A 24914-nucleotide genomic window follows, 5' to 3' on the forward strand; every position below is an offset into this window, starting at 1 on the left:
TCCCGCCTGAGCCACGCGCTCCTGTCTACATGCCCTAGAAGATCAGCCCTTCTACTGGGCCAACAAACATATTTCTAGGATCATGCCGTGAACCAGAACAGTTACCTAATCTTGCTTAAATGTAACCTGCCCAGCACAGGTCCACTGACAGCTATATTGGTCCTAACTGAAGATGAGAATGGGGCAATTATAACTAGGTGAGGATAGAAGGTGACAACTTAGCACTGCCACCTTTCATGTTGTAAAACAACAAAAAAAAAAATATAAACTCAACCTGTATGCTGTCAGAAAAGAACATTTTTCAGTTGTTAAAGATGATTTTTGTAAGTGAGCAATAATTGCCCATAGCATCCATTAAACTGTTTACCTATGGGCAAGCCAGTGATGTAAATGTATTTAATTTCACTGGGTCCTTTTAATAATACAAGTAATTGTAAATTGATTTATTTACTTCTTTATATAATTGCTTCCCCAGAATCTGTAGCTATTTTAAAAATTCTACCCTCCTTACAATTTATGCTTGTGGCCTGTTTTCATGATGGAAATTTTTTTTGGCCAGGAGTCCAAATTTAACCTGCATTAAATCCCTATTTAAATTAAACACCTACATAAGCACTTCTCTCTACCAAGCACTGGACAAATCCTAACCCTTGTGCTATCTACCAAGGTGTCACTCACCAAAATTAGTAACGCCAGTTTTGTATAACAAGTGTATGCAGAGATTCACAACCCCATTCACTTACCACTCTCATCAAGTAAGTCCTCCTCGTCATCCCCATCATTGTCCTCCTCCATCGCCTCCTCCTCATCTTCCTCCTCCTCCTCTTCCATATCCTCCTGCTCCAAGTCCGGGTCCAGGTCCGGATCACTCCCTGAGATTGACTCGTCTGACATGATTCCCAGTGGTGCTCCTTGTGCATTACCTGCTCATGTTCTACCGTGAGGCAGCCCTGCAAGAAAAGAAGAGAGGTACATAATGAGCCCATTAAATCCCAACCTTTGAGCCTAAAGGCTCAAAGTCATAGCAGGATTACTGCATATAAAAACACAAATCTGTCATCAGTCTTTTAAGTAACAGTTATATCAGACCGTGCACAAAATCCTGAAATGGAGAAAATGGATGCCATAAGCAACGTATCATAATGATACAGACCCAGCACTGTAGAATCAATATCAGAACCAATATATTAACTAATCACTCAAAACCACCTCTTTCTTGGTACATTTGACATGTACACAGCAGAAAGATTCCTAGTATCAATGTCTGATTATACAAAGATGCAAAAATAAATAAATTATGTGAACAATTTCAGAACACTACTGTCCAAAGATGAAGCACAGAAAAAAGGATCAGTCTCAGAATCCCATATGGATACCTGTTACTCTGATCCCTGAGCACCGCAAACATCATCGCAGTATGCAGACCGTGGGTCACAGACAGAAGCCACCCTCCTGACTTAGCTGTACCTGCTGCGAAGGTCACCCAGCCACTCATCACAGCCTGTCTGAAGTCTCCGTTCCAACCAACAGAACAGAGACAGCGTTACCTTATAACGGTATGGACAGAAGGCAACAAAGATCTAATTTTTAAAGGTTATACGTCCCTTTGTAAAGCAGGGCGAGAAGAAAAGTAAACACAAAGGAAGGATGGATCAGAGAGAATTTGCATTTCCTTTCTCTATAATACAAGAACTGGAGCTGGCTGTGCATAACTCCTGTGTTATACTACTCCAGGTCATCACAGCAGAAATCATGGTACAAAACAACAATAAAGCTTAAAGGGAGGGCCAGGGCAATCATGAAGTCACAAGTTTATCTGTTCAGATCATGCACTGCCACTTCTGGACAGTGATGGGTACTCCTCTTCCATACACAAAGAATTATCATAAAGGAGCTGCGTCAGATGGATGAAAAGAAAGAAACACAAGCAAGAAAGGAAAATAAAGAAGGCATCTTGATCTCAAGGAACATGAAGCAAAGGATGTGTTCAAAAATCAAGCCTCAGAAGAATTACTACCCACACATTCCCCAGAAAGCTTTAAAAAAAAGATGAGGGAAACATTTCCTCATCACTCATTTTCCACTGCTCCCTACTTACACCACATTTCCAGTGTAAACTATAAAATGTTTGAGAACTAATCAGGCACTTAAAAAAAAAAAAGAAAAAAGAAACTTCTAAGCAGATAAGGCAGCATACATATCTACAAACACTTCAAGAAACAGAAAAATGTCATTTTCAGCTGTGTTTCAGCAGTAACTAGATGAGCTCAGAAACTTGAAGGTTAAAGACACAACTCAACACCCCTGTAGCAGGGCTGAAAATCTAACTGTCAAGTATGCTGAATTATTCTAGCTGAAGTCATCAGTTCCTGCTTTGCCTCTCTCAGCTCCTCAATAACATTCAAGAGTGTCTCAAAGAAAATAAACACAAGGGAAGAACAGGCTTTGCAGAGATTGGTATTGGAATAGGAAGCCTTTCACCACTAGGTCCCAGGAGCACTTTACCACCAGGCAGAGACAACTGAAGTCCCTACACTATTACACATCACACAAAATAAGTTGGCTTAGTCAAGCAGATGGTAGAAAAGGCCAAAATCTAAATTAGCTCAAGTGGAACTGTGCCAGTTTACACAAGCCAAAGAGATTCACTCAGCGTCTCTGGTCTGCTGGTAGGCAGGTACTGAGCCCTGTTGCTGTCAGCTTGCTGCAATACGGTGACCCCTGGGCACTGCAAGGTCCGGCACCTGCTTACTTTCTGATGTCTGGTGACTTCAGTCAAGGACTGCAGACACAAAGCAATCCCTTATCAGAAGTTTTTCCTGACAAACGCTGTGCTAAAGTCTATGTGTATTTCCAAACAGTGGCTTATTTTTACTTTTAAACAGCGACAATGTTCCCTTCCAGCTGATATTCAGCCCTAAGGAAAACAAACATTGTTTTAGTCTTTACAGGTTGTATTCAAACCTGTAACTGTAAAGCTCCATGTGTTTCCTTACATTTCAGGAGGAGATGGCCAGTAGTGTTACCTTTGTGGGTCTCTGCTGGTCACCTGGGATTTCAAGGAGATTTATTTATTCCCATGTTGCCCATACTGTGCTCTAAAGCACCTCGCATGCTATCTGCTGGAAACCATATCAACAGAAGCATATTAAAAAATTTCCATGTTTTACTATCCCAGCAAACTAAGCACCAACTAAAAAACCAAACCAAACCAAACAAACAAACAAAAAAAAAAACAAAAAGAAGAAACACAAACACTACTAAAATGGCAGGAATGAATTCTCATCTACAAATGGGAAAGCAGAAGGGCTGTAATGGCACTAAATGCTCCGGGTCAAAGAATGACACATGACACAGTTTCTCCCATCAGTATTCTTCTGTGTGTCATCTCTCATGTTTCATCATTTGTCGCAGAACTTTAAAAAAACCCAACAAAACCCCAAAACACACCACAAAACACTGTTTAAAGGAAAGGATATGGGTCCTTGTATTTCTATAAATAAAATCAAACCCAGTGAAGAGCAGCAGAGCAGCTATCTCTCAAACTGGAGTACAAAAGGGCTCTAATCTAAGCTTTATTTTTGTTTAGCAGTAAGTACATGTTCTTTATAAGCTAACTCTTGACACCCGTTCAGCAGCCCCAGCCATATGCAGGAGAGTTAAACAGAAGCCTTCAAAAAGACTTAATTAAATCTTGCAGAAGCTGGGTGAAACAAAGATGGTTAACTCCTCTGTGCCTATTGTCAGGCTGTCTGTCTTCCTCCCTCCCATCCTCCTCCTCCGCTCTGGCAGCTCCGCAGCCGCTCTCCATTGTGTAAGCCCTGGGTCTCAGGAGGGCTCCCACCCTGCCTGGTGGCATTGGGAGCACGCAGCAGGGACACGGCATGACAGGCAGGTAGGCATTACACAGCTGTGAGGCTGCCCTCGTTTCTCACACCAATCTGACCCAGTTCAGAGCCTTCCACCAAGGGGAATTACACAACAGGGCCAGATTGTAGCTGTCGCTACTGTTTTATGGCTGAGTTATTCCAACCTGCCCCATCTCTTGCCTTTGCACACACAGACACACCGTGCTCAACGTTTAATCGCTGTAGGAAGGGCACTTTGCAAGAGATAAACAGATTACCTTCAACTGATCAAAGTTACCATTTGTCTGGACTTTCCAGCTGTCCCACATTAGATCAACCCACAAGCCTCCTCCCCTGCTGCAAAAAGGGAAGCTGCACCCCGAGCGGTATGCAGCACCAAGAAATACAAACCAAACCTGCTGCACCATGGTTTACAACAGAAAGCCAGAAGTCCATACAGTATTGTGCCCAGTTCGATACACGGTGAGGCCACTGAGAAAACAGGGCGGGCTATTAAGTGAAAACACTTGGAAAAATTCCTCTTGCTTACTCAGAGTGGAGAAGAGAGCTATCATGTTTATCCTACCCAGGAAGCTAAACCCTACAATCAACTGCACATCAAATTAACATCCAAGACAGCCTCTCTCATGTATTATGTCCTGTCTTTCAACAAAGATAAAAATAGTTCTGAAGTTTTGGGGGCTTTGCTTTTTTAAGGTAGAACATTTCAGATAGTAAGTAAATGCCATGTGGTGATGAGGCTGCCTCCTCAGACTGCACAGAAAGGAGGCCCATTTCTGGATGAGGAACTTCAAGGGCTTGCAAATTTGGACACGTTTCCGTTGTCCTCATGTTTTTCTTTCGCTCTGCAAAGGTTTAAAATCACCATTTCTTCTCATGTATGAAGATGAGAGAAATGTGAAAGTGAACTTCTTCCCATTTGAGCAATAGTTTTTTCACCACAGGGTCATGCACACCATGAGCCAAACTGTTAAGGGAAACAGCAAACATCACGGGATCTGGTGACTTTGCCCATTTGTGTACAACACCATCACTTTCATCAGAGGACTCATCAGCACTATAAAAACTAAACTATTACTTAATTAACTATTACAAATGTAAACAAGTAAAAAGGAAGGATGCAGGACAGGGCAGACTGGAGTCCTTCCCCACCTGAGTAAGGACGAGCAGGATTCCCCCGTACCTCCAGGAAGCCACAAAAGCCAAAGTGGCTTTACAGAAGCTCTTTGCCTGCTACGACACAGGTGATTTAGGCACAGGACATGCTTATTCCCGAGTACATGCGCATCCCATACAAATCCCTTCAGAAAGGGCAGGTTTAACACTAATGCTACTATGGTGCTGAATAGTAAAGAGGATTCAATCACCTCCCCAACCTCCAGCCAAGCCCAATATCTGGGACTCATCAAGATTTGTTCCTTAAAGCCTGTTTTGTAACCAAGACTTCACATTGGTCATTGTGGTGCCTGGCCATAGAAACAGGATAAAGCATGCAGGCAAATCACAAGAGGATCTGCACAGACAGTGAAATACCTGGTTTTATTAAAAAGTCAGTGCTGCATAATGCTCTTCAGTTTCTGCTATACAGTCATGTTTTATGGTAATAATAATTTCCATCATCTTTTTTCTTTTTTGTTTGGCAGCAAAACAGCTGGTTGGCTGGGGCCGTAAGAGTCCTCTTACGCACTCAGCTCACACACAAATACTTCAAACTGGATGCGTATGAAGGTAACTGCTGGCTCCTCTGGAGAAATCTCATCTTTTTGCTAGATAGCTGCTAGCAGTTTTGGTACCTTATAGGTAGCCTTCAGTAACTAATGGTAAATTATTATAAAGCATACAGATGGATCACTAAAGAAGTCATGAGCTTAAGCTTCTCTGTACAATAAAAAAAAAAGTCTTGTAACAGTTTGCAAGTAATAACTTGCAATGTTATTACAAAATAGCAATGAATACTTTTCTGTTCAATTTAAAAATCTAATAAGAAATAAACCTGAGATCAGTGGGTTTGGACAGTTTGATTCTAACAAATATTAGAACTTCTCTAATTTATGTTATGTAACATATTAACATTTATATTTTACATTATCATGTAAAAAACAGCAAGGGAGGGGGGGAATCACTTAAAAGGATAAATGCTTTCTCAAAAAAGAGCCAACAGTGTTACTGACCAACACTAGTCTAGCAGATCCCCTATATGTTTTTAACAAAGCAAACTTAAGTGTTTACTGAAAAATCAGCAGGAATTTCTTTCCCCCAGCAATAACGCCCAGAAGTTGTATTTAAAGCCATCCTTAATTGATTACTTCATGATTTAAATCCCTTCTTCCTTTGCAGTCTGAGACTGTTAAGACTCAAGCAATACAGTTTTTCAGCTGTGACTCACGGGTAACTGGTGGCCACACACTGCTAGCTGGGAAGGAAGAAAACAATTCTCCTCCTTCATTTCCTCTTGTTCAAATCACAATGAACCTAAGTGGCATTGGGCCCCTCTCTAAGTGATGTGTTTACTACAGGAATATTAACTCAAGAAAGAGAAAAGAAGCAGCCTGTAAAATCATAAATTGCAGAGCATCTGCTTGCCCTGGACCACCCTTCTGAGGAAGGCAAGTGTGCTTCTCCCCAGCCCATGTAAACATAGGCACAACGCATCTAGTCTTCGCCCACATTTGATGCAAGTTATTAAGGAGCCCACTGTGATTTGTGGGAAGCAGGAATCGAGAGAAAAAAAAATAACAGAGTGCTTTAAAAAACACTTCCGTATATCAGGGAGAGTTGCAGGACCTGCTCTTTTATTCTAGGTTAACAATCTCCTTCCTAAAAGGCACCACAACACTAAAAACGGCCTGAATCTGGTTGTTCCCTGACAACAAAAACAACAAAAGCTGCTGCAAGAAGGGGTGGGAGAAAGCAAAAAAACCCCCTAAAACCAACCCACAAAGAAAGAAAAGGGAGAGCTAATCCTTCCCCTCTGCTGACATGACAGTGCTGGAATGGAGAATGTGACAATGAACATTACATAAGGCCTGGCTCCCACTGCGATCCCAAACAAAAAGAGCTAGCGCGAGTCAATGGCAGCATCTGCAGATCATTACACAACCTGGACTGGTGGCAGCGGCACACACCGGCATCATCCATCAACCGCTGCGGGAACCTCCTGCCACGAGGTCCTTTCTCTCCTGTGTTTCAGAAGGGATGCGGGTACACCCTACAGCTGATAGTGTCAACATTTTGTAACCTTTAAAGAAAAAAACTGAATATTCTTCATAAGATGTCAGCACTCACTTCCACACAGACTTTGTAAGGCACTGACAAGCTCTTTATCTCTGGACAGAGCCAGCAGAAGTGGGCAAACTATTTTTGTGTTTGTATGTAAGTATGTACATAATTATTTGCCTAAACAATGTTGCATTGCTTTTAAAAGCAATTTTATTAATCATATCAAAGTAGAAATTGTCTTCCTATAAATCAACTCTTTCCTTTGAAATACTTGAAATTCCCTCACCAGTGAACCACACTATCTAGAAAAGTGGTTTGTTTTGTACTGCATAAAAGTTCAGGCTATTTGAGGTAAGAAGCATGAGATTGGTTTTGCTTCCAGTAATTACTGATATTCATTTGGATTAACACCATCACAAATGAACAAAAATTTTGTCTCTTACTTCACAGAATCTCCATTTATGTTTTTAGCTCTGGCAACTTCCGTAAAAATGGCATTTGCATTCCCTGCTAAAGAAAACGTTGAGAAAAGGAAATTTTCCTTCCCTGATCACTGTTTCTGCTTTCAAAGCAAACAGCATTTCAACATAAAAGCCACTTTCAAGCGTGCTTTTGCAGGTTTTGCCCATGGTGCTACAGCTATAGAAAAACAACCAGTACCTGTGAGCGGAGTAAAATCCCAAGAAGTTATTTCAAATGATGGGGAAGACTCAATAATAGAGCATAGCATGTCAGGATTCCAAATTATACTCAATACATTTTATATAGCAGATTAATCTGGGGTAAATTTGCCTACCCTGCATTAACGATAACCATTCTCAAATTCCAAAAGATAGATTTTAAAAGTCAGGTCATGGGAGACATATGCCAAGCCTTCTCTTTGTGAGTACCAAAACTATGTCAAGATGTGAGTCAATTCCCACAAGCAGGGAAGATCCAGATAACTGAAAGATCCCTCTAGGAGTTTAAGCTCTTGTTATACATAGGTGCCAGAGAAGAAGTTATGTAATAAATCAAGAATAAATTACATAAACAGAAGCAGTGGAACAGAGAGGAGTGAAAAGACAAAGAGCTAATCCCCTCTCAAGTAAAGATCAGTCACTGTCACCCTATGAAGACAAGCTACGGCTTTGGTCATTGAGATATGCTAACATTATGGCTTACTTCCTTGACGAGTATCCCACAGAAACAGACTTACATAGCTCATAAACAATGTTTTCATCTTTCAGAATGAGGAAAATTGCATGTTTTCCCAACGCTGAAAGGCCTATTTGATCTATCCTGTTTTCTCAGTATCACCCCATCCACACACTCTTCTTTCTTTGCCTCCCAGAGAAGCACATTTCATTACAGGGGAATGATTCACTGTTTTTGACTGCATCTCTGCTCCGGAAACAAGCTTTCCCATCAGCAGCGGTCCAGGGCAACCCACCATCCCCTATGAGACAGACGCCAGTCACATTGCACACTGTCATCAACAGATCACAAAGTAAACACAACTTAACTCTTTCTTTGGTCATATGTCTGCATTTCACTACAAAGTGTTGCAGAGGTCTGGGAGTTTGTTTTTGATGCCTCATCTCTCTTCCTCTTCAGAACTGGACTTAAAACCTGAGGTTCTGGTTTATAGAGTTTTTCAGAAAAGGAAGAATTCAACATGGTTTTGTTCCTCTTTATTCCCTACCCCATCTCCAGCAATGATAATTACACTAGCAACTTGAAAGCATTACTTATGCCACCTACAGTTTACCAAAGAAACTAGAACACAAACGAAAAAAGAAAGAAAACCAAAAAATCCTGAAGTAGGAGGAAATGGAAATAAACAGTTTTGAACTCGCATGATATGAAGATGACAATTAGCATATGTTAGACCCAAGTTGCTCCAGTCTGTCAAGCAATCAGACATTAAACTAATTTTTATTGGATTCCACTGTAGATTAAAAATCCATTAAAGGATTAAAACCTGTCAGAAACATGGGTTTATTTCAGAGTCATTCCTTCCAACAGAACATTCTACCTGCACAGTGCTGGGAAAAGCTTGCATTAAGTGCCACTTATTAAGGTCACTTTTCTGCTGGTTTTGAGAACAAGTCACCAAAATCTGTTGATCTTTGCCTTTTCAACTAAACAGGTCAAAATAAAACACTCACACCAATCCTTATCTATCCTGCACAAATACATTTGTTTTGGTAACACCTTAAGATTGACACTATAGGCAGCTCACATGGAAAGCAACTGGATGAAATAGCCTCCTGTGGTTTTGTCCTTAGTAATGGAAGCGCCACTTTGGTTGCGTTTTGCTGGCTCAAAACCTCCCAATGGTTTGGACAGGCCTGCAAGGGAAAAGAATGCAGCTTACTGCCTCTCACCATACAGTACAAACAACCCAACACACTGTTCAGGGGGTCATTTGCATACACACACAAAGAGCACCCCAATTAGAGCTAGTATTACTTCACAAAAGAAACTGAGCTATGAGTCTCATTATATACGTATTACATTTTTAGCTTATAAAATTGTGCATATATGACTCTACATACTTGAGCTTACTTTCAAAAGAGCTTTAAAAGCAGCACAACGCAAGTTTGGCTAAGGAGATACATAAATATTAACAGAAAGACAATATATCTTGCAGGTCACCATACCCTTCTGGTAAACATACCTAACTGTCCCGTCCCAGCATATGTCAAACAGGACACTAACTACCATTACAAATGGGCACAAGCATATCCAATGCTAAGATAAAAAGGTGCAATTGAAAAGGGACATATTAGCAAATTATTAAAAAACACTGTATGGTAAATAAGGACCACAACAGTCATCTACGAAAGTAGCTGCTGGCTACTAGACACAACTCTTTTAGAGTAAAAATGTCACTATCTCCCAAATGCATAAATTCACTTAACTTTCATAAAAGCTAGGAGTGTCTTTTGTAGTACTTGCTCTTACTGAACAGACAATACTGTATAGATATTCATACCCATGCAGAATCCAAATGTTATGTTTCCAAGATTCAGAATCAAAATGATAAAGAGCATTCAGCTGTGATCTTCAAAAAACCATAACCTTTTGGGTATTCTTTCTCTCAAAGTTAAGTGCAAGTTTCAGGCAACTGCTTTCCCCAAGTGACCACTTTTCCTATCAAAGCTCGTTTAGTGTTTGCAAATGCTGCTTGACTGGCAGCCGTACTCAGCAAGCCAGTACAGAAGGAACTGCAGGCAAGCCAGTTCTTCTAGCGTCCTGTTGACATGTTACCATCCCAAGCGAAGGGGACCATATGTTGTAAGAAGTCAGCATCCCTACACTCAGCTGCTGGTATTTCCCAAAATATAACAGGAATGGAATTTCTTGTCCCATCTCTATTTTTCCTCCCCTCTTCTTGAATTATTAGTTGGATTATTGAATTATTAGTCTTGAATCAAGGTTGCCAAGTCATTTTACTGAAAATACCCATTTGTCCAATTGTAGGAATTCTTGATCATTATTGATTTGGGCTGAACTCAGAAATCTGAATAGTAACTATAACTCTTCTTTTGATGCTAGCTCTTGGGTACAATTAATAGCATTGTTTAACAGAGAAAACTAGTTACATGGCACTTTCAGAGCAGATTTACTGGCAATGCTGTAAAATCTCACTCATTTTCATTCATAGTTCTCTCTCTGTTAGGAATGAAGGAGGCAAATGATGAAAGTTAAAGACTTTCTAGAGGATGCACCTCCTCATCACAATGAAAGTATATATGTATTCACAAAAATGTTCGACACTATCAGTAGCAGAGGCTAGCAACTCTGTATCTCATTCTGTTAAAATAAGCATTTCACTGACCAGAAGTATTGATTTAGTTGAAATACAAGATCTCCTCTCTTGTTTTTCACAAGTGCTATGGTACATACAGGAGGAAGAAAAAGGCACCTCTAAACTTTTTTTTTAAAGGAAGAGTAAGAAAAAAACCAAACATTTTCTTACAGAGTCTACATGACTAAGCAGATCACCCATTTCCTCAGTGTTCTCTACACATTATCTGGGTCTTATTTCTCTCAAGTAGTTAACTATTGTCATTACAGAATAAACAAATTCAGATCACATAATAAAGACCTTAGCTACTCACTTTCCTTGGAGAACAGGATGTGAAGTTACAGTGGACAGAAACTTAAAAATGCTGGCTAGAGTAAATCTTACTATGCATTGCCCAGAGTTAAGAGCTCCCCCACAACCCAAAAAAACCAGCTTCCCCAGGAAATTCACCTCCAGAGATAAGAGGACCACATTGCAGGATTGAGGGAAAATTGGGGGAAAAAAAAAAAAAAAAACCAACAAACCACACACTCTTTTGGGATAACAGCTTTTCCCCAAACGTCTCATCTCAAAAGCAGCTAACTTCTTCAATCCCAAATCTTCTCTATTCTATGCAATAGTCATCTTGCCATCCAGTTTTCAAGGCAATTGCTCTACCCTGTTTACAGCTTGTGGTACACTTCATACACTAGGTGTTGAAAGGCACTGATTTTGTAAGGTTTATTTTTTGGTCCAGTTCCCTCAATTTGTTGACACCTATGGACAAGAAACTTAAAACCCAACTGATGACACCACTCCTACAACAACTTCTTGATTTAAGAAAATATTCTTTGTTCCTGCTATCTCCCACACCCCAACATCCCCTGCAAAAACAATCTGACTTTTCTTATTTCCTATGCCCAGAAGCTTGTGTTTGGTTGCTGAGGTGCACTCCATAACCCTGGCATTTTTTTTAAGGAAGGAATATACAACTCTTGAACTACTTTGGGAAAGGAGAAGTCACAGCCAGCCATCTTTTCACACAAGTGTTAAGTAGCCATGCTGCAAAAGTAATCTAAACCTCTGGACAGTTACATTACACTATGAATGCTGTTTCTTTTGCCTTCATCTGTGAGTGATGCAAATAATAAATGCAAAGACTAAATAAAAGAGAATGATAAACAGAAGATGGCAACCAAAACCTGATGCAAATCCCACCAATTAGAGAGACAGTGACATGCCCTGACACTGACAGACAATTTTCGGATTTCACAGGCACCACAAGGGTAATAAACCTTTGGCCTTGATTAAATTACCCATTTTCCCTCTTGCTGATTGCAGCTTCTCAGGCCTCGGACACACTCTCTGCAGCAGCTGCTCTTTCCCACTAGCACACCACTCCCATATTTGCCAGCACAACTATCCGTGTGGCTGTACAGCAAACTGATTCAGCTGAAAAACAACCCGGAAGCAAAATTCAGTTCCCAAATGTAGTTTACTACACAGTTGCACGAACAGCTATGCAGGCACAAAGCAAAAAAAGTCAGAGGGTGGGAACAAGCAGCCCTGCGTATGGCCTGACTGAGCTGGTATGACTGTCCACAGGGCCATGGTCTTAGCAGCCAGAATGCTGCTCCAGCACAGCAGACGGACAGTGTTTTGACTTGAGAAAGCAAGATGGTCCTTGTGACAAAGCTTACCTTGCCAGTCAAAAGGACAGTGCATGTATCTGAGGTGAGACATGAAAATTCTCATACTTAATCCTCTCAATTGTCTCTTTCTTTAAATAGTCATGGCATCACGATGTGGTTTGCATGGAGAGGTATCTATTTCTGAAGTTCATTTTGTTGGGTTTTTTTAAATTGAAAAAATCAATGTAATTGCCACTCAAAGGGCAAAAGTACCATAAATTATATCATGGGGTTAGACACCCTTGATATGCGCATCTCTCTCCCCATAGCAAATACTTTTAAACTGCCCAGAGCTCAAAGCAAAATACCAATAGACCTTGCCATGCAAGTCCTTAACATTTAACATATTTAATGGTAGCCTCTACGAACAGGTTCTTGCAATTACATGTGGGTACTAGCATTAAAGGGGCAAAGAAAGGACAAGGCTCTGTTCTAGGCAGCAGGAAGATAAGCTGCCCTGACCTAGAGAAACTGGTAACTAGCACTAGCGCAAATTTCTCCAGATCGGGGCAGGTCCCTTCCTAAATGCACTCAAGTAGGACTCGTGAAAGGAACACCTCTATGTGGTGACAAAGGGAAACGATGCAATCTGCACCATAAGAACAAGTGGGTCATTTCTTTAACCTCATGAAGAAGAATCTGCTTTGGCCATGATGCCCTTGCCTGAGATAAAGGGCTAATTTTTGGTACCTGAATAAAAGAAAATCACTTCCTTCAGCCCTCTACCTTTCTTTATTTTCATGTTGTGTCTTATTATGTCTGGGATAAGTAGATATTCCCAGGCTGTCCTAGAACATAGACCTTTCCCCAAGATCTTCAGGGAATCAATATTTTATTTTATTCTTGATCTCAGAAACCTTTGCTTTGCTCCCAATCTACACTACACTTTGCTGCCTGCTTAAAAAGCATGGCTCCTGCCATGCACTGCTTTCTTCACGTGAGGACCAACCTTCCCACAAGAGCAGGGTCTCCCAACCATCCTATGCAACCAAGGACCACTGTGGAGTTCTGGCCATAAATACACACTGGTATACAAAGCCTCTCATGCATGTTCCCTGCTTGCTTTGTGCTCGCTTCACTCAACACTTGAACTTCACCCAAACTGCTCAAGGAGGCATAACCATCTTTGTCATGAAGTCCTAAAAGCCTTCTCTCATCCCTTCTCCTGCTAGGAATGAAGTTGCCACTCCAGAAACTACTACTTTTGGTCTCCGTTTTCTGACCAAGGCCACAGGTAACCCCTTCCACATTTTACAACCTCATACTAAATAATGTCACAGACAAGTGAAGATATGGGTGAGGAGAGAAGAGACAGGTCCCCTCAGCAGCCCTGAGAAAGACACATGTCTGGTATAGGATGTAGGAGGAGTTCCAGCACAGTAGGACAAAAAGTAGAAAAAACTGAAATCCTTATCTCCTGAGTTCTACAATCCTTCCCCCATCCCAGATTCATTATTTGTGGAAATCTAGAAAGAGTGTCTTTATTCAAAGCTGGGGGGTTTTGTACCAGTTTGGAGTTTCCTTAACGAAATTAGGAAAAAATGTTAGCTAAATTGCAGCTTCTTCATTTTCATCTCTCACTCTACTCCAGTTCTTGTGGTGCAATTTTTCCACAACAACAACAACAGTTGTAGTTAAAACAGCAAGGCTTGAAAAACTAGAGAATTCCATTAAAAGGACATGACAGTATATTTTAAGGAAAACTGTATTCCAAAATATTTAAAAACTGAAAGAGACCAGCAACAGATTTAGAAATAGGAGGAACATTACTTTCAGAACCATTCTAGTTCACAATGATTACCTTTAAGACAAAAAAGAGAAAGAAGCCTTGAATTTAAGCTTTGTGTCCTCCCAAGTCTTGTCTGCTGTGGAGGCTGACAGCCCTCCAGAATGACATACAGAGCTCAAAAATGTTGTCTAGACTATGATTATAACTCATGATTGCCACGTTGCTCTTGCCAATCACTGAAATCTCAGGGCTACGCAACAAGTTGTATTAACTCTCCAAAGCTTGCATTGAGGCATGAGACCCCAGGCCAGATGCAAGACTCCACCAGCCCTTCAGTGATGCAACTGACTACAACAGCCACAAGCAAGGAGAAAAACACACATGTGCGGAAGGACTTTCAAACTTAACACACTCCTAGAGCAGAAGCAACTGTAAAGAGAAGCCAGAAGATCATTTAAAAAAAAAAAAAAAAAAAAAAGGGAGTCACTGTAAGACTGCAAGTAAAGACACTATTCACTTATAACCACTTCTGTCTCTCTTCATTGCCTTCTCTTTGTCAGCAAAATGGGTCAGACAAGATAACACGGTAAAGAGAACAAGAGGTACAGAAGGAGGAAGGAGAGAGACACCCCCTCCAAGAGGCAAGGAAATTATTCAAAGATTAAAATATAAAGAGCTTCCCTCAGCAAAAGGATTTTATCTCTAAGTCCTCCTGCACAGGACAGCCCAAGAGTGCAAAGAAAAGAATACAAGACTTTGCTTGTCTTGATGAAATAATAATATAAGCAATAAAGGGGAAAGGTAGCACTTGGCTGGAAAATGCTCTGAGGAGGTAACTTCTTCCAAGACAGTCTCTTTCAGAGATAAGAAAGCCATTTACTGTAGTACCTGCCCTTCCCCAAAACCAGAGCTACTGAACATACATATTACGTCTGATGCTTGCTGCAAACATCTTTTCTGCACAAGAGCTGTTTGGTGTACGCACGCATTTCCTACCGAAGTCAAGGGAGCACCTGGGGAAAAGGCCATCTAGCAGCAATCTGCCACAAGGAAAGCATCTATCTCCTGCAGGCTGTACTTCCCACGGCCCTTCCTCCATCACATGACTGGCATGCACTCGTCCTGTGATGGGGGAAAAGATCAAGATGTCTGGAAAGGTGCCTACCAGGACTAAGCTGCTGTCATGATCGGACATGTTCCCATCACAATCCCAGAAGGATTTAGGAAAACATCCCAAACCAACTGTCCTGATGAGCAACTGAGAATCCACAGCCAAATCAATCACCTCCATAATGGCCATGGCAGGAGAGGACTCACAGCTTTTTTTTTTTTTCCCTCTCTACGTCCTTCACCACTTTGGCAGATAGGACACAACAGAAACCATTCCTTTTGGTGGACAAGAAACACACTGATTTCATACTAGCAGAGAAACACAAGACACTGCATCCTTATGCAGTCACGCTCAAAACTACCTCTGCCACCATGAGCACATGCAATTTCTTCCCCCAATGAAAAATTTTTACAGAATGTAATGACTTAGCCCCCAACACTGACAATATAAAGTTTACCTCTCACTACTAGTGAGTAGACTTCTTAAGAACATGTTATCAAATTTTTGAAGAAAAAGACTGGGGCAGATATTCCAGTTTGTTCAGGAAATGAAACAGCCATCCCTGTCCTTCCCCATCATCAAAAACGACAGTGCTTCCCAAAAAAAGAGATCACAAACATTTGATTTCATTTAAGTACATGGTTCACACAAGCACATTTATTCCCTTGACAGCAAATGTATATTTAATAGATTTAAAGGGGTGCTATAAATGAACAACTATCATAATCAGATCATTTGACTAACTACAGTTTGGGCAAGAAGAGAAACCTACTCTGAACACAACTGGGCAAGATCTGTTTGGCATGTCCAAATACTCCTGTACTTGTATGGTGGCATGCACACTCGTACGTTTACAAGTACATGTACAGTGTACGTGTGCAAATACTCCTCATGCATATCTTTCAAATGATACTTCAACCTGACTTGATGACTTCGAGAGATGGAGACATCCTAATTTCCTTTAATAGTTACAAGCATCTTCCTAATGCCTTCAGTAGTTAATCACATTCATTGTTAACAATCTGTGCATTTTTCCTAATTTGAAATAATCTTTTTAACTTCCAGGCACTGGCTGCTATCATATCTTTTTCCACTAAATTAAAGAGCCTTTTAGTACACAGCCTATTTTGCTCAAAGAAAACTAAGAAACTTTTAAATACCTCACAATAAGCTAAACCAATGGGGCACTTTGAGAAAAAGTTTTATAATGAGTGACTACATCATCTTCATTGCTTTTGAACATTTCTTTAAAAACACTATCTTAAAACCTGGTCAAAATATTCCCCAACTGATTTTACCTCTCTATCCTTATTCTGAATTTCCTGTTATTATGGATGTACATTAGTATTAAAAAAGTGATTAGCTTACTTTAGTAGCCCTCATATCTACAGTATTACTCTGAAGACTCACATATTGCCATACATCTGCTCTGCTCCTGCCATCCTTTCCAAGGTCACTGGTTTCTGGAAGCACAATTCTTTATTCTAGACCTACAGCTTCCAGTCTTTCCTACAACGTGCATAACTGTGCTGCAGGTCTATAAAAACATATTTGGCCATATTAGACTCAGTTACCCAAACAATTCAAAGGACACTGTACAGCTGCCATTCCTTCTTCATGCTTCACCACTCAGGGCAACCTTTACATAATCAACTAAATTTGATCAGCTCTAATTTCATGTTTTCTTCTGGGCTACTGATAAAAATACTACAAAGCCCTGGACCTACTATAAATCCCTGAAAAATCCTCCATTCATATTCTGTTTCCCACATCTACTATTTTTAATCTAGGTTTTGACTCACTGACCATACATGAAACCGTAACTGTTGAAAAAGATTCACTTTTCAACACCACCCTCATTGATTATCATTAGAGGAGGCATGGGAGTATAATTATCACACAAATCCCATATGTAAATATATGTTTGATACAAGAGCTTTAATTACAATTTTTTGATCTTCCAGAGCACTGGCACTCACCAGCCATGTAGCAGTTTCCTTTATTTCACTAATTTTGAGTAAATCCTACCACCAGCCCTCCTCAATCAATTCCTTTTTGAGTAACACCCCGTTTTCCAAGTTGACTCAGCAGGCTGTGCGAGCACCTCCACCACACAACTCCTTTCCAGGCTTTGTCAGGTTCATAGATTTTGTTTGGTTTGGGGTTTGGTTGGTTGGTGGTTGTTTTATTAGCCTTTGGGTACAACACACAGCTAGAGCAATTCACATGAAATCAATACACTTTAACAACCTATTTATTCTGAATTCAACAACTCCAAATATAATAACCCACACTTACTTGATGCTGATATCCTGGATAAGACTGAGTTTCTCAGAGACTGGAGAAAATCTTTGATGAATTATCATGTCTCTAAAACATTATTTCCATGGTTCTGAAGGGCTAGAAAAGCTTTCTTTGCAAGCAAAAAATTTAAGTAAAAAATTTCATGCCAAAGGAAGAAAGAACAAGTCAAGATTATTGCTACCTCCACCATGTTTCAATTATTTCCCACATTGTGCTTGCCCTACAAACTCTTTGCACCTGATCAGCCATATTGGCTAAGTAACAGAAAGGTCCTGTAGTTTCTGTTAATCAATTCTGCCCCTTAATAGCTCCAGTTCTTTGTTAATTAGATCAAGCTAGCTTTCCACAGAAAATGCCACAGTAAAGTTACCTGCCTGTAATCTGCCAAATCACTACAAAACCTCTTTAATTGTTTTTGTAAGTTTAGTGCCTCTCTTAAGGCTCTTGTTATGTAAACTGCATTGTTTTGCACGTTAGGCCTCGATCAAAGTCCTCCTCATGTTCAGTATAAGTTTTGATATATCTGTAACACAAGAAAGCATGTGGGTATATTGAGCTTTTCCAACTTAGATTTTCTACTTAACTGTCAGCAAAAGTCCACCAGTGTAGAACCAATTACAGTGGCAGAAGAGAGCTTCTGTTAATGTGCTTAATCCTAGAAATTTCAGTTGTAGCAGTAGAAAGTGCTTTGTGCCAGCGTATTGCATCTACTAAGGCTTCTACCAGTACCATTGTGTGTGCACATGTAGAGGAGGAGGAGGACAGAGTCACATCAAGTCATATCAGCAGATATGGATAAGGAGCTGGTTCATCTCATCAACTCTCCTCCTTTTCAAATAGGTGTTCAAGAAGCTAATGGTAACTGCACTTTGCAGCTGAAAAACTCTTCCTAGGATTTAGGACAGTTGTAGAAGGCACTGTTTATAAGGTCTGAACACTGTACTCCATATTTATACTACAAACTACACTGATAGCATCTAACAGATTTCTTCAGCCTCATTTTGAAGCAACTGGCTAAAAGTCTTCCCCTTAAGATTTCTGAATCCTTGAATGATATCTTCAGTCATGAAGTTATTCAGCACTTTTCTTGAGCACAGAATCAATACCTTCTCCAGACAGGTGCACACCAGCCTTTACATCTTTCTGATGTTTGAATAACCAACTCTCACTAATATCTAGAGTTGGTTCATTCTTCCTTTCTTTGTTTCTGCATTCAAACTTGCAGATACACCTGCAGAATAGCAGCTTTGGGACAAGCTGACAGGTCACCACAGAGTGGTTCAAAACACTGCTCCTACTTGCACATTTTAGAGCACACTGAAAACACAGTTATTAAATTTCAGTGATAGTTTTTTTTTCCCCCCTTCAAGTGAGTTCTAGTTACGTTCAAGATGCCACAAGATTTTTAGACGTATCAGACTGACCTCAACTCCAGCATTACCAGTGAGCAAGAACAAGATTTAAATTATCACAGCTGCTCTGAGATTACAATAGCACCGAATCAGTCTCACTTGCAGGACCAAACTGACATTCTGCTATTTCTCTTCAGACACAAAATTGAGTCAATGGTATGTCTGACCTTAAAGAATTTCTAAAAGCCTATTTTCTGTACTTCGAGGTATTTTTCAAAGCAACAATTCTTGATAAGCTTTATATCTGTATGGCTGAAAGCAATATATACTTTTACACACACTTTTTTTTTTCCCCAAACTTGTTTCAACTTCGGATATACTAATTTTGTTAGCAAATATGTGCAATTAGCATTTGCTCATTATCACATACAAAATATTGATCAGTAACTTTCTTAGTATGACTTAGAATGAGAAGTCACCAGCTAGCTAGTTTAAAAGAACTAACTTAAAAATAATCCCAAAACAACAAAACACCACCACCATATTCTCAGAAGTCCAACCAGCTTCTAAAGGTGCCTCTTCAACAATTTTTTCCCCTCTCATGGCTACCTTTAATTCCACCTTCTGCTTCCTCACAGTATGTAATGACACTTGATTTCATCAACTAATTCTACCCCCTTCTCAAACAACAAATGGTGTTACTTTATCATTCCCCTTCATCTTTAAGATTCTGTTTCTTAATAAGCATAAAACCCTAGAAACTAAACTTAAGGTTTCTAGAAGTTAACAAGAAATGAATTTTTCATTCATTGTTTCAAATTACCTAAATATCAGATTCTACACATGCTATTCTAAAAGTTGGAACCTAAATATTGATTTCTACTTCTTCTGTGTTGGAGCAAGTACTTAATAAACACCAATTTGGGGGCAGGGGAAACCACAGCTCTCTATAAATTCTTTTATTTTTATATAGCTAAAAATATTGCTTAAACACAACAAATTCCTGTCTTACAGCTGGGTTTGTTTCAAAGAATGCTCATTGCAATTAACTCAACATACTTGATAATCAGGAAAATGTTATGTAGAAATTCGTTTGTGTAAACAGAAAACACACATCTCAAATTATATCTGTACCAAGTATCTAGGAATATCAAACGGTACTTAACTTCTGCAGGAACTAAGTTCTCCAGAATTAAGTTTAAAATAAGAAACTTTGTTAGCAGAGAATATTTATCCTACAGGGTTTTATCTCCCAAAAACTTCTAAGCACCTGAAGGAAACAAGTTCAAAAAAATTACATGAACCTAGTTGCACTGCAACTAACTGCATTCTTAAAAATATTGCTTCTAAATGTAACTCATACCCATCAACAACACTATTTGAACACACTTCCTACATTACTACATTCTGGATTTGCATTTGATCAAATGGGATTCAACTCAATCCTCATGGGAAAAGCCTCACTCCACTGCCTCTCCCTTCCTAGCCTAGTAACTGGATACATCTCAAAGAGGTATTTGAAACGATGAAATTTTGAAGAACAAAGTCAAGGCAACACAACAGGCAGACCTGCTGGCTGGGAGGCACAACCAGTCAGGGTATGTGCAACAGTAAAAGAGTTTGGAAAGGCCAGGTAGTCAACAGTCACCACTAGCAACAACTGGCATATGTGGGAAAGGATGGAAGAACTACTGTTCAATACTGCACAAGGTATAATTCGACGCACGTGTGTATGTATACACACATATATGTATACACACATACGCATTAACGAGGCTCTTTCAGACATGCATGGCAGGAGGATGAGACAACGGTTGTGTGTGTGTATACAAATACATACATGCACATACATGTATATGTACACACAAACATAAAATGTAACACACGGTGAACAGCAGGCTGAACATGAGTCAGCAGTGCGCCCTGGCAGTGATGCAAGCTAACAGCACGCTGGGCTGTATCAGCAGGGGCATAGCCTGCCTGATCAAGGGAAGCGATCGCTCCCTTTCACCTGGCACTTTTCACACCCATCTGAAACATCATGAGCAGTTTTGGACACCCCCAGTACAAGAAAGACACAGATAAACCAGAATTAGTTCAGTGGAGAGCTACCAAGAAGCTCAAGGGGCTAGAGCACTTGCTGTGTGAAGAGAGGCTGTGAGAGATGGGGTTGTCCAGACTGGAGAAGAAAAGGCTTTGGGGAGTTGACAGCAGATCTCCCATACCTATGCAGAGGCTATCAAGAAAATAGAATGCTGTGCACAGGCTTTGCACAGAGGCGTGCAGCAGGAAGACATGAGACAAAGTGCAACAACGGAGGTTATGCCCTGACATAAAGAAAAGGTTTTTCCCTGTGAGGACAGTCAAGCACTGGAACAGGGACACAGATAGGGATGAATCTTTGCCTTTGGAGGGTTTAAGACCTGAATGAACAAAGCCCTGATCTGAACTTGGTGTTGATCCCATTTTGAGCAGCAGGTTGGACTAGACACCTCCTGAGGTTCTTTCCAACCTGAACTATTCCATGACATCAACTTGGATCCGGAGAACACTATAATGGCTTGTTAAAATTTTCTATGCCAGATCATACCTTTCAAATCTTCATTAAAATGCAACTACTATTGAGACGAGACAGAAAACACATTGTTTAGTTGTTCTTCTCAAAAGAACACAAGACATTCCCATCCAGGATCTGCAAAACTCTCAAATATCGAAACTGGAATTTCAAGAGATTTTAGGGATGCAGAAGTTACCAGTTACCCGGGTGTAGTACAAGTGGAACACAGTGACTAAACATTCAGCTTTTTTGCGGTGTGGGGGAGAAGGTGGTATTCAGTCCGAGGCAGTATTAATCCAGAAAACATCACACATCCACAACAGCTCTTCCTTAAAGCAGCAACTGCATTTTTCTTGGAAATTTCACATTCAGCACCTACCGTTAATGAACAACCCCTGTATTCTGATGCTGATACGGTCCCAGGATGAGAAGCTACATTGTTCACTCTGTATATTCAGGATGTATAGCTTCACACCTGGGGAAAGAAGCCTCACTTAGCAAACCAAGGCCAGGCCAGAACTCCCATTAGAAGCACCTGCAGTGGTCTAAGCAGGCTGTTTTGTTTTCATCCCTCTGCTGGGTGCTACTGCCCCTAGAGCAGAACTACCAAAACAAAGGCTGTTTATTCTAAACTAATTGATTTTGCATTGAAGCAGACAGAGAGTGCTTACAAGGTCCATTACTCTAAGTCAGGGAGGGGAGGGGAGTTACCACCTTCGATCAGGCAGCAGGAAGATCTTAAACCAATACAGAAGTTTCTGCAGCAATTTCCTACGGGCTAAGTGATTATTCACTAGGCACGATGCTTGGATTAAGAAAGTTAAAAACACAAGCAGATGTAATCATTAGCATCTTATTAGCATAAAAAAGAGGAAGAAAGAGCTCTGTTATCTCCTTCTAAAGATATTTTTTTTTCCAATAAAAATTCCTCACCTGCTTATAGACTAAAGTGATGTACTACGAACTTTTTAAAGCACCAGTTTTGTACAAATCAGTGAAGGGGCAGGAGGGGAAATCAACAGAGTTTACGAGTGTCTCTCAAACATGAGCACCGAAAAGTCCAGCCACCAATGTAACCACCAGCAAAAGTAGCCCATAAACTATTCCATGGAGGGAGCAAGTTAAAAAGCAGTGAGACAGGATCAAACGAGAAGAGGTAACAGCTCAACACACCGAGCCTTCTCCCTCCAAAGCTCACCAACAAGTCTCACAGACGCTAAATTATTACTTTGCATGTCTGTTTACCGGTCCTACAGATCAGTGCTGTTCAGTCACAGCAGGAGCGTGACAACGACTGTTCCCAGGCACAGCCGGACTCTGTCAGGCCCCTCTGGCTTAGCACCCCCCCCTTCCAGCACGGGCCGACACCCTAGGAGCCACGACACCCCACGGGAGGCAGGTACAGCCCCCCCCCCCCAGGCTGCCCGCCCACGCCCCCCAAAATCAGAAACTCGCTTAGGCCCCGAAACGCGGCGGGATGCTGAGGGAGGCGAGCCGCGCTGCCCTACCGGCCCCGAACCCCGGCGGTCCCCGGGTCTCAGCCCGACCCGAGCCCCCACACTCAGACCTGGGCCCAGCCCGGCAGCCGCGCAGCCCCCGGTTCCCTCACACTACTGCCGCCGCCCCCCCCCCCCCCCCCCCGCCCCGGCGGCGCTCCCCCGCCGCTCGCCCAAGGGGCCCGAGCCTTTGCCCCGCCGCCCTCCCGCCCCCGGCCCCCTCAGACCCGGTGGCCATTGCCCCCCCCGGCCCCCCCCCCCCCCCCGGGCCCGGCAGCCGTTGCCCCGCCACCCGCCCTCCGCCCCGACCCGGGTGTCCGCTCGCCGACCGCCATAGCCCCCCCCCCCCACCCGGGGCCGGGCGGCCGTCGCCCCACGCCTCTCCCCACACACCCCCGGCGGGGCGGGGCGGGCGGCCGCGGGCCTCCGCCGGCGCGCCCCTTCCCGGCCCGCTCCCATTGTGGAGGCGGCACCCCCGCCGCGCCTTCACCGCTGAGCTCTCACCTCGGCGGGGGGCGGGGGGGCTGCGGGCCGCGGCGGGCCCCGGGAGCTGGCGGCCGCCCGCCCGCCTCCGTCCCGGCCTCGGCGCTCAGCCGCCGCTCGGGGGCCGCATCACCCAGCGTCCGGCTTCCCCCCCCCAACCCCCCGCTGGATCCCCCGGGCAGCAACAAGCGCCTCCGCCGCAAAGGTTCCGCAGGGCGGAGAAAGGTTCCCCCCCGGCCCCAGAGGGCGGGAAGGCGGCGGGAGCCGCGCGGCGCGGCGGGGACGGGGCGCCCCGGCCCTGAGGGGGCCCCGCTCCCCCCGGCGGCCGTCAGGGTCCCCCGCTGGCCGCGGGACGGGGCTGCTCCGCGCCGCCAGAGCCCGCCCGCCCGCCGGAGTCCCGCGGGCCCCATCCGCCGCCCGGGCAGGCCCGGGAGCGGGGCCGACGGTGCCGGCGTACGGGGCGGGGAGCCCACCTAGGGGCTGGAGCGGGTAACGGCGGGAGCCTCCCCGGCCGCCTGGCTCACCGGCGGGAGCCTGGGCTGCTTCTGCCGGTGCCACCGGCTGTGAGGAGAGTTACCCCCCCCGCGCCGCGACATGCTGTTAATTAGCCACAGGGTACCATGGTAATTAAGGTTGAGGGGCCTCGGGGGGGGGGGGGGGGGTGTCTCTCCTCCAGCCTTTCCACCTCAAGGCAAGGACAATAGAGAGCTGCGTTCCGGGCCTTGTCCTGTCAGGTCTTAAAACCCTCCACGTATGAAATTCCATCCACCTCTGAGCCCCCCCTCCAGCACTGGACTTCTTCACAGGAGAGAACTTTCCCCTCACAGCCAGTCCGGCACAAGATGACCCGTTTACATTTCCAACCACTGTTTCTCATTCTCCTGCCACGAACCTGGCTCTGCCACCTCCCCAGGTACTGGGCAACCACCATGGAACCCACCCAAACCCTTCTCCAGCTCAGCCCACCCGCTTCCCCTCAGCCTGTCATGCCCCAACCTTTTCACAGCCTCCACAGGACTAGCTCAAATTCACCTCTTTCACATATTTGGGGCTGTGTGTGTGTCCAAAACCACGCACAGCATTTCAGATGTGATCTGCTGAGTGAAAGGGGAGCTCATCACTCACCTCCGCCGGCCGGCCATGGTCCCACAGGCAGACAGAGCCCAGCATGCCGATAGCCTTCATCGCTGCCAGGACACGCTGCTGACATCGCACCGAGAGCATGCTGCTCATCCTGTACAACAGCAGGAGCCTGGTGTTTCCTTTTGTTAAAGGGAAGAAAAAGAACAAGACCAGCAGTGAAAGTGCCTGTCTGGTTCCCCAGGCCA

The 24914-nt window shown here is 42.9% G+C and overlaps 1 protein-coding gene across 3 annotated transcripts in view; it reads right to left on the bottom strand.

Moving 5' to 3' along the window:
• RAD54L2 (RAD54 like 2) overlaps positions 1–23743 on the bottom strand; it is a 72159-nt gene extending 48416 nt beyond the window's left edge. For 2 of the 3 annotated variants that reach the window (XM_030043871.2, XM_030043867.2), the window contains exons 1-2: positions 23608–23743; positions 744–950 (exon numbers count right to left, since the gene is read on the bottom strand). In XM_030043871.2, coding sequence (XP_029899731.1) covers positions 744–894 — 151 coding nt within the window. In that variant the 5' untranslated portion in view covers positions 895–950; positions 23608–23743. Of the gene's footprint in view, positions 1–743; positions 951–9312; positions 9422–23607 lie in introns of all 3 variants that reach the window. The other variant, XM_030043868.2, reaches the window with a different exon arrangement.
• Positions 23744–24914: the final 1171 nt, after the last annotated feature.

This window comes from Aquila chrysaetos, chromosome 20, assembly GCF_900496995.4.
Source record: "Aquila chrysaetos chrysaetos chromosome 20, bAquChr1.4, whole genome shotgun sequence".
Taxonomy (NCBI): domain Eukaryota; kingdom Metazoa; phylum Chordata; class Aves; order Accipitriformes; family Accipitridae; genus Aquila; species Aquila chrysaetos.